At 35.7% G+C, this 9,748-nt stretch overlaps 3 protein-coding genes across 3 annotated transcripts; 1 reads left to right on the top strand and 2 right to left on the bottom strand.

Moving 5' to 3' along the window:
• Positions 1-904: 904 nt before the first annotated feature.
• On the top strand, positions 905-1,699 carry LOC145584457 (putative ripening-related protein 1; the record flags this gene model as incomplete). Its single annotated transcript, XM_081641297.1, has 1 exon — positions 905-1,699. A coding segment is annotated over one exon (603 nt), but the record flags the coding sequence as incomplete, so codon positions are not given.
• Positions 1,700-1,934: 235 nt separating this feature from the next.
• LOC145586788 (AT-hook motif nuclear-localized protein 11-like) lies at positions 1,935-5,841 on the bottom strand. The gene is made up of 6 exons (XM_081643710.1): positions 5,416-5,841; positions 4,274-4,962; positions 3,548-3,615; positions 3,181-3,312; positions 2,624-2,785; positions 1,935-2,458 (listed from the first exon to the last, which is right to left on the bottom strand). The coding sequence occupies exons 2-6, from the start codon at positions 4,671-4,673 to the stop codon at positions 2,222-2,224; spliced, it is 999 nt and encodes a 332-aa protein (XP_081499836.1). The 5' UTR covers positions 4,674-4,962; positions 5,416-5,841; the 3' UTR covers positions 1,935-2,221.
• Positions 5,842-7,098: 1,257 nt separating this feature from the next.
• Positions 7,099-9,486, bottom strand: LOC145585709 (uncharacterized). The gene is made up of 4 exons (XM_081642420.1): positions 9,264-9,486; positions 9,102-9,163; positions 8,851-8,974; positions 7,099-7,541 (listed from the first exon to the last, which is right to left on the bottom strand). The coding sequence occupies exons 1-3, from the start codon at positions 9,319-9,321 to the stop codon at positions 8,852-8,854; spliced, it is 243 nt and encodes an 80-aa protein (XP_081498546.1). The 5' UTR covers positions 9,322-9,486; the 3' UTR covers positions 7,099-7,541; position 8,851.
• Between the last annotated feature and the right edge of the window lie 262 nt (positions 9,487-9,748).

The following is a 9,748-nucleotide window of genomic DNA, read 5'->3' on the forward strand; positions in this document are numbered from 1 at the left end:
ACTTTTGTTGTATATATATGAAGCTAAAAGGAGCAAAAGCTAGTATTTCGATGTGAAAATTTTTATTGTGCTGATATCCTCATGGGAATATGACCATATGAGTATATATACTCATATGGTCATATTATGGTCATATTCCCATGAGGATCTAGTTGATCTAAATGATTAGTAGATCTAGTTGTGTTTCTTCTACTTGTTATCTCAACTCTCAAGCTAAATACAGTTTTAAAGACAATATGACCATATGAGTATATATGACTGATATGAGTGATAAATATACGATGTTTTTCAACTCACAAGGTAATTCTTACACACACCCAAGTGGCCAAATATAAAGTATTTATATGTATTTATATGTTTAAGTTATTGCGGATCACAACTCTCACCCTTGTATCGTTCACTTGCATCATCTAAGTCTTTTGTTACACCCACTTTATTTATTTATTTTTTCTTGGCAATTTTATAAATAATATGCAATAATTGAGAATAACAAAAAAAAATGTATGGAAATAGTCTGTCATTATTTTGCGAAAGGCCCATGTAAATTTAAAGAATATTCTTGGCTAAACCTAATAATATGTACTCCCTCAGTTTCGTAATTAGAACTTATTTCTCTTTATTATGTGAATAATAAATGTTAGAAATAGGCTTGTAATTATGAAACGGAGGGAGTACATACATATGCATAACGTTGATTAATGCAAAGTATTACTCAGGTAGACTTTGACTTATTATTCTAGCAAATTATGACCAAACTTAATTTACTCACGTAGACTTTGACTTAAGACTTATTATTCTAACCCAAAAACCACGATAAATAATGTACTATAATGTACCATTTCTTGACTAAAATCTCTATAAGTAATAAGTATACCCAAGTCAGGGACACCATTAACCATCACAAACACCACTAACAATCACGAAAAAGCCTGTTACTGGCACACCAAGCTCCTACTACTATACTTTTATAGTAGTGCTCCTCACAATTTCCACCAAATTCCTGCACACCACCCATGCCCAAGCTTGCAACCCAGGCCAGCCCCTGACAGGAACTGGTGGCGGCCAATGTAACCCCGATGAAGCCGACTGCTGCGAAGCTGGGCAGTCATACACTACTTATGACTGCTCGCCCCCGGTTACTGCCCAAACCCAAGCTGTGCTGACTCTAAACAGCTTTGCTGAGGGCGGGGATGGGGGTGGACCCTCAGAGTGCGACAGTAGCTACCATTCTGACGATACCCCTGTGGTGGCACTGTCAACGGGATGGTACAACGGGGGGTCCCGATGCCTCCAGGAGATCATCATTCATGGCAATGGGCAGACGACAAGGGCGAAGGTTGTGGATGAGTGTCACTCCAGAAATGGGTGTGATGAAGAACATGGGTACCAAGTCCCTTGTAAGAACAATGTTGTTGATGCGTCTAAGGCTGTTTGGAGCGCCCTTGGAGTGCCAGAGGACTCAGAACAGTATGGTCAGATGCAAATTACTTGGTCTCTGAGTGACTAGTTGAGTTTAAAATCTTCTCATGTAATGCTGTTGCATATGTTGTTGCAACTATGTTAAATAACAATTAGAACTACTAGTACCAGTACTAATCATGCATGGTTAGCGTATGCATAAGAGGTTCAAATAAGCTAAAATTTATATATCATACATGGAAGTAAATATACATAAGTAAATATACATTATGTATCTTAATCCTGTGTGAACTGATGCCTGAATTAATAAGTTTTGTATGAATTTAGTATATTGGTCAATTAGATAGTAATTATATTCTGACTGTAACAAGACTAACAACCAGCAGACAATCACTAATTATCACCGGGGTGGTAAGGTTTGGAGATCCACAAAATGATCCTTACCACCGCTTGATTTCCAAAAATCAGATTCGAGCATGTCTCGTTATACTAGTGGCATAAATTACAACATCAAAGCATCAAACATATACTCCATACTATGTCTCAAAATATCCATTATCCAAGGCAGGTACTTGGCAGATGAAAGAAAATTATGTTAAGCAAACCTAACATATACGAAGTATTCAGTACCTTGTAAGAATGACATAAACATGATTTCCATGTCAAAATAAGGGAGTATCAAGCCTAAAATGAGCCCTACTCCTTTCTTTGGGTTGAGCTGCTGATATACAATAGTTAGATTAGACATTAATTAGTGTAGCATTCAAAAGAGAGAAGATATTTACAGAGGTAATTATCCCTTTCATCCACGCATCAGATCAATGTCCATATGAGAGTTTCTCAAGTCCAGCGTCTGTGGACTAGCCCAAGCACCCATCGCAGAGGTTGGAGACGATAAATTTTGGCTCTGTCGACCACTTGGAGGAGCCATCATCGTATTTTCAACAGAATAATGCTCCGAATCTTCACCACCTTCATTTCCTTCTTTAATCTTTGGATTTGTCTTTGGGGTTGTCCATAAAAAGCTCCCAACTATTACCTAAATTTTCCAACTTAGAATTACTGCTATGTTTTCGTTTTCTAAAAAGAGCTTAATATTTTAATTGAATGAAACAGACATCACTTCTTTTTATTCCGGTTATTCTAGATTCTTTATGCATCAAAGCATATTCTATGTTTAAGGCAACAGAGATCGTAAGCTTACCTGAACAGGGCAGGCTGCAATAAGCATTCCACCTATGGCACCACCAATGACACGACCATCAGGGCTTGCAAGTGAAATGCTCACACCACCACTTCGATCACGAGAACCATCATTACCAAGAAGCAAGAAAGATCCTGACATGCATAATATGTCAAAGCGCCCCTACACAAACCAATTTTCATCACTAAGAGATTTGAAGAACAGTTTAAGGCTTTAGGTGAGGTCAAAGCAGTCTAATGTAAACAACCACAGTAACAAAATGGGTTGTCCAGCTGAATTTGCAAGCACAGGATGTCCTGATAGATTATTGGAACTTTGGAAGGGCAATAACAAATCTAATGGTGCCAAGGATCCTTGGTGAGAAGACCCATTAATTCTTTCATAATGCAAACATGGTGGTTATGGGCCTTATGGCTACGCTTATTCACCTGGATTCTCCCAAAACAAACTTACTCTCCCTTGTTTAAAGTTTTAAGGGCTACAGGATATGCTAAAGGTTTAAAAAACAATGAATCTGAAACAATACAAAATATAGCAACTAATCATGTGGTAAAAACCTCATATGTGACGGTACCACCAGAAGTTGAGGGCTGTCGTAGGGTCACTGTGGAGACAGCACCATTTGCTGACAATATGCATACAGCTCTAGGCCCTTGTTGTGCAAATGCCAAGAGTTTTGATGCAATGTCCTGGGCAGTGTTAAAACATATGTCAGATAGCAAGCAGATTATGTAAAGCTGCAAATTTCTTAATAACATTAATATAATTGGGTCGACATAGGTTAAAAACATATAGCAAGTACAAACTTTGTAAATATGCATAACAGAGGCAGACAGTAAAACTTCTGGTACAAAAATAATCAATCTATTTCTCAAAGGCAACTACAAAAATAAGATTATTGTATAATAGAGACGGATAGCATACTTCCCCTGCTGCAACTTGAATAACATGAGGAGTAAAGCCCACGCCAGCTGAGCCAGACACAAATTTGCCTGGTAAGAAAATGAAACATAGACAAATATCAATACAACAAGCTAGTTCCTTAGACAAGCCAGCGCCATTGAAAAACAACACTGAAACTCATCTAATTTGTTATGCTTGTTACAGAATTAGCAGATTTTGCCAAATTACCAACTTATACTAGCTAATACTCCGAATCTCAATTGGAACATCACAACTGATTCGTGATTTTGAAAGTGACTAAGCTTCAAAAGCAGATATCCGACAAGATACGAGACAGAACAAGGTACAAGACTTGGAACCAAGATCACTGGTGATATTGATACCACAGATACAATTAATATTACTGGAAAGCATCAAGCACAGGTTATCTCCATAGTTTAGCACTCATCTCCTCCAAACATTTTTTTTAGCACTCATCTCTCCAAGCACTTTGTGTCTTAAGAGGTGATTCATAGTCAGGAACTACACTATAGTTACCGCGTATAAACCCACTCTCAAACTACCATATGCTTAAAACACAACATTAAAATTACTAGGCGAGTTCGGGCATTCTAGTGAATCAAGTGGCATAACAATACACCGTTAATATATTATGGTCATCATTGTGCCATCTTTGACCAAATTGCTAAATGCTAAGCAGAAGCAATACATGTCATTGTCATTCCCTGAGAAAGTCGAAAATCTTACCAAAGGGAGCCAATGGTTGCTTTCTTCCGCTACCAGGAGGCCGGCCTCTACCCCTCTTCTCAGTTGAGGTGTTCATAATCCTAGAGGCAGCTGATACAGAGGAGAGGTCTGATGACATTTTCCCATCAATTCCATATTTCCGAGGCCTTCCTCTTTTCCTTCGCATTGGTGTAACAGAAGCCTGCATTGATGATGGTGCACCTATACCACGGCCATCTGATAGAACAGTTGAAGAGGGTTCCACCCTCATACTCGGTCCTGAAGAGCCCCCGACATTTGACTGGAAAGGCATCCCTGAATTAGGCAATGAATGGACACTTTGCGGCCCATGTAACCCGGCCAATCCTCTCTGCATATAAAACCCACCTTGTCCTGACATTGGCATAGGTTCTCTCTCCATGCATTTAGTTCACAGAATCACAGCAATTCAGAAGATACTTGCACAACCCCAATTGAGAACACCCTTAACTTCCAATCAACTTCACAAATATATAACTTCAACCCAAGTAGTCTCCTCACCTCTTTGATCTAAGAAGGCTTAGAAACTATAAAGCAACCTTTATAGCAAAACTGATTGAATCTTCAGTTTAGACACAAAAATACACTACAATGTGCTTAATTCCCCTAGACAACAGCTACACTCGTTTCCAAGGCACAATAAATTTTCAGGAGTTCAAGCAATTTAAAAGCTGCAGCAAAGAAAGTTCAGAAACTTGTGAGTTGAGTCATGAAAACTCTAACAAAACTAAATAATAAAAATTGAATTATGTTACAATTAAATTCAGAAATGTGACAATATTTGGATCTAGGTTATCATTGTGCAATTTATGGTGATAGTTGTCTAAACTTGTCAAGTTCCAGGCTTTTTGTAAAGAGTGTTAACAATTGTAGCTGGGTCAGGTTTGTGTGACCAAGTTACACAATGAACACAGGAAAAACACTAACAAGGAAACCAACCAAAATTGCAGCACAAACAAAAACTTCATACTAGGTAACAACACATCTATTTATTTACTAATTAAAACAGACATGCAATGCCATAAAATAATAATAAAAGCAACCAAACAAAATCCCAAAAGTACCTTACACTAACTAACTAAGAGAAAACTTAAATAAACAAAATTACAAGTTTCAGAACATACCTATAATTAGCCAACCAAATCTTGTACTACTCCACTAACCAAAAAAACCCATTTAGAAGAACATAACAAAAATTGTTTAAAGGGGTTAAAATTGAAGAAAATACAAGAAAAGTTCTGGGTTTTTAGAGTTGTAAATGATCTAGCGCCGCATTAATGAAAGATGAGTTTTTTAAGTGGGTAGAATGTAGGTGGTTTTTATTAAAGGAAGATTTTATCATCAATCTTAATTATAATAATGATAAAAAGGGAGAAAAAGAGGATGGATTTTAGCAAGATTATGTGATTCTGTGAGGTTGAAGATGACACTTCATTTCCACTACGGCGGGATTATGAATGAATGAATGAAAGAGAGAGAAAATTGGAGTGTAGTGTAATGTAGTCTATCCAAAACTACAAACAGTGTTTATTTTTTTGGGGTAACAGAAAATGAAATGAAAGAAAAGAAAATGGGATTTTTTATTTTATTTATTTATTTTTATTTAATTTTCTTGTGGATAAACTAGCTCTTCTTTTGTGAGTTTTATCTCATCATCAATCATCATCCACTTCTTTCTTTCTTCCTTTTTAGAACCTTACCTCCTGCTCCCACCACAATCCCCATCTCAGACAATTATCAACCCGTGCTTGTAGATCATATGTTTCCTCTGTGGTCATTAGTCCCTACTAGAGTCGTCAAATCCGATGTTCGTCTTCTAAAAAAAAAATTCGATGTTCAGGTTAAATTAAAAATGAAAATGGGTCGACTAAAGGCTGACTCAAGGCACGATGCGATCCATCTAAAAAAAAAGTTACAACGCACGTAGACCTGGCTAGGCACAGTACAACATGACTTAAAACGTCATTGCGTGAGTTAGGTTATGGGTCGTGCTTAGGCTACATTTATGTTAAAAACGCACATAAGCTCGACATGAGAAGCAATTGGGCACAATATGTAATTGGCATAGCTAACCCCAATATGCACAGGGCATAGGCTAGACTGCTAGAGCTATATATAGGTAAGATTTTGGTGATTTTGAGTCATATTTTTTCATTTTTTGGTTAATTGAGTTGGTCAATGTTACACATTTTGTCTCAAAATTTTGGCATTGTCTTACACTAATGAATGTTACAAAATAAAAGATTTTAATGAACAAAAACACTACTCCATCATGTCATTTCAATTCTTTCAAACATTATAATTTATCTTTTAAGAACGATTTAAGACATTTTGGTTTAATTATCATCTCTCTATACAATATGATCATACTGGTCTGTGTTACACCTTTTGTCTCAAAATTTGGCATCATCTTACACTAATGAATGTTACTCCACAAAATAAAAGGTTGTACAGTAATGAACAAAAAAACTACTCCGTCATGTCAATATCAATTCTTTCAAACATTATAATTTATCTTTTAAGAGCAATTTAAGACATTTTAATTTTAACTTTCATCTCTTTTTACAATATGACCACAATGTAAAATAAAAATACTCATCATCTTTCTTTAAATATCACTTCACAATCTACTTCAAAAATCACCATTATTTTGGTTCACTCAGTTTAAATTTCTGGAGCTGTTGGCATAAAAACGGCCAATAATTTCTTTCCTTTTTGGGAAAATTTAATCGTGAATTCTGAAAACTTAGAAATATCACACATTTGGCCAAGAAAATCCCATTCAAGCATTTATGTAAAATACTTCATAGCTAAATTACTCTGTATTGCTATAGTATTAGACATGCAAAAGGAAATGTAATCATATGTCTGGATATAATTGACAACGCTGAAGAAAATTGAGGGTAAATGAAAACGATTTCTTCTAACTAAACAGAACGATCTAGAAAATTACACATTTTACCTCCGTTACATATTATTTGCAACGATTTGACATAAAGTAGAGAGGAAAAATATCTAATCGTTGCAAATAATATACAACGGAGGTAGTACATTTCTCCATCGAAAGACCATGACTATTAACAGCAGGGAAAAGTAAGATGAATACAGCCAGCCTACAGAAAACAAAACAATTGGTGCAGTCACATTGAATCTTTATAATGAATAATAGAATCCCAAAAAAAACAAATGATCACCCAGAGCCTATAGGGGAGAAATCTGTGGGTGCCCCTGCTGAAACAAGATTAACAACCTGCATAAAAGAGATGGAAGGTATTCAGAAAGATAATGACCATAATCCGTTGTGTGCTATAAAGATTGTGACAAACATCAAATGCAAAATATAATGAAAGTAAACTGCATGAACTAGAAATCATAACATAACCCAGCTTGGCTAATATAGTTATTCAACAAATTGAACTATTGCGAGGAGACAGCCGATAAGTAGCAGAATTAACAAGCTCAATGGCTTCTTCAGTACAAGGTCATAGATTTCCCAACTGGAAATTACTTACTTCTTAGACAGTTACTTTACATGAAATGCTCCATGCAAAATATCTCTGATGGTATGGGTCTATGGGATAATTTCCCCCAACTAGAGACCTTTATTTAAGATTTTCTCATAATTAACATGGCACCCTCTAAATCTCTGCAGTCTGCAAAACCCAATTAATCTTTGTCTTTGGCAAATAAGTGGGAAACAGGATTACAGCCAATGGGTCATAAAAAGCCAAATCCTATGATACAATTACCGATTCAAATGGCCAAGGTAAGTTACTTCTTTATTTATATACATGCACTTCTTGACCGGATTCACTAAAAAATCAAAAGAATATTCCTCAATATTTAAGTTAACATCGTTTTTTCAAAAACTGAGAAAAGCAAAGATGCAGAACAGATAGTTGCCCAATGCTTGAAAGTTACCGTTTCTAATATGACCTACATTAACCAAGCATTGTAGCCTTGTAGACACACATGGAACCGGCCAAAAAGGTGGAGCTACCATCTCTCGTGCCTCATTATTTATTTCTAAGGATCAAGCACAAAAACTTGCACACTCATATAAGTAAGCTAAACAAGTATATAGATATATAGCAAATTCTCGATTGTAGGAAGCCTACCACGCATAATTGCATTCCCTGGATATTTCTCTTCCTAAACTTCAATCTAGCAAGCATGATTATGTATCTTAAAAACTGTCCACTAGTAACCAAATCAATTCGATAGGGCAACAGCAACTCACTTTTGATACAAGCAGCCATTGACTCATTAGATAGTTCCATTGTCACTATAGTATCTATATTAAACTAACAATGCTAACTTCCAACATACGAACGATTAGACCTACAATAAGTCTATAACATCGTTTTAAACCGCCAAGGTAGTATTGAATTATTGATTACAACATTGGCATCAGATAGAACAACCAGATAAACGGAGTTAATTGCATTAAATTTAAGTTTTGATGCAACCACATTAAACCATATGAAAATTCATCTAAGCATAAAAAAAGTTCATTGCAAATAAAATCACATTGGCATAGCTAAGATTATATAGAAAACCTTAATCATCAAGCTCCATAGCTTGTTGAGCCTTAGCTTTCGCCGACGCCGACAATTTGGTCTTCAATTTCTTCTTCACTGAGAATTTACCAGTTTTCTTTTTCTTCTTATCACTCCCATCAACCTACACACATCAAATTCCAAATTCAATTAACAAATTACAACATTGACCCAAAAAACTTAAACATCCAACTTTCATTGACATGATATTCAATCAAATTCCAGAATCAGTAATAATTACTAATAATTACCTTCATTTTGTTCTTACTAGCATGAAGCTTCTTCGCCTTTTTCTCTTTCTCCTCTTTTTCTCCTGATAATACAGCAACAATTTGGGAAATTTCAATTAGCAAAACCCTAATTCAATTGACAATAAAATCAAATTAGAAAGGATGAGAAAGATGAAAAATTACTTCGCATATCGAAATCGTGCTGTCTCTTGCGAGTAGCAAGATTGTTTTTCTTCGACATCTTTGGCAAAGAATTTTCGGCTTCAAATTATGAAATTATATTACCGAACTTCTGCTATTTCACAGTTTAACTGACAGAAGAACCCTAAATCCCCAATTTCTGGTATAATTGAATATCTCCTATTGGATTTTGACCACAATCATCGGGTAGCCAGGCCCAGTCAACTCTCCTTATGCCACAATTAAGTGAATTAACCATTAAATGGCCCAACCAAAATTTCCTATCTATCTGTCTAGACCCCTAACTTAAGGTAAAGACTCCTTTGGTATCGCGATCAATTTTTAATTTTTGTTTTTTAATTAATACTTGTAGACTCGTAGTATACTGTGTTTACATTGAACAAAAACGACAAAAAATAGAAATTAATGACTTGTTCATTTATAAAAAGTATACTTGTACCCTCAAACATTAATCGATTCTATTTTTG

This window comes from Chenopodium album, chromosome 16, assembly GCF_948465745.1.
Source record: "Chenopodium album chromosome 16, dcCheAlbu1.1, whole genome shotgun sequence".
NCBI classification, from domain to species: domain Eukaryota; kingdom Viridiplantae; phylum Streptophyta; class Magnoliopsida; order Caryophyllales; family Amaranthaceae; genus Chenopodium; species Chenopodium album.

Coding starts and splice junctions, on each gene's coding strand:
- LOC145586788 (XM_081643710.1), bottom strand. CDS start 4,673: ATGGAGAGAGAACCTATGCCAATGTCAGGACAAGGTGGGTTTTATATG. Junction 3,616..4,273: donor GCAACCATTGGCTCCCTTTG/GTAAGATTTTCG, acceptor TTTTCTTACCAG/GCAAATTTGTGTCTGGCTCA. Junction 2,459..2,623: donor TTGCAGCCTGCCCTGTTCAG/GTAAGCTTACGA, acceptor TGGAAAATTTAG/GTAATAGTTGGGAGCTTTTT.
- LOC145585709 (XM_081642420.1), bottom strand. CDS start 9,321: ATGTCGAAGAAAAACAATCTTGCTACTCGCAAGAGACAGCACGATTTC. Junction 9,164..9,263: donor GCACGATTTCGATATGCGAA/GTAATTTTTCAT, acceptor CTGTATTATCAG/GAGAAAAAGAGGAGAAAGAG. Junction 8,975..9,101: donor CTAGTAAGAACAAAATGAAG/GTAATTATTAGT, acceptor TGATGTGTGTAG/GTTGATGGGAGTGATAAGAA.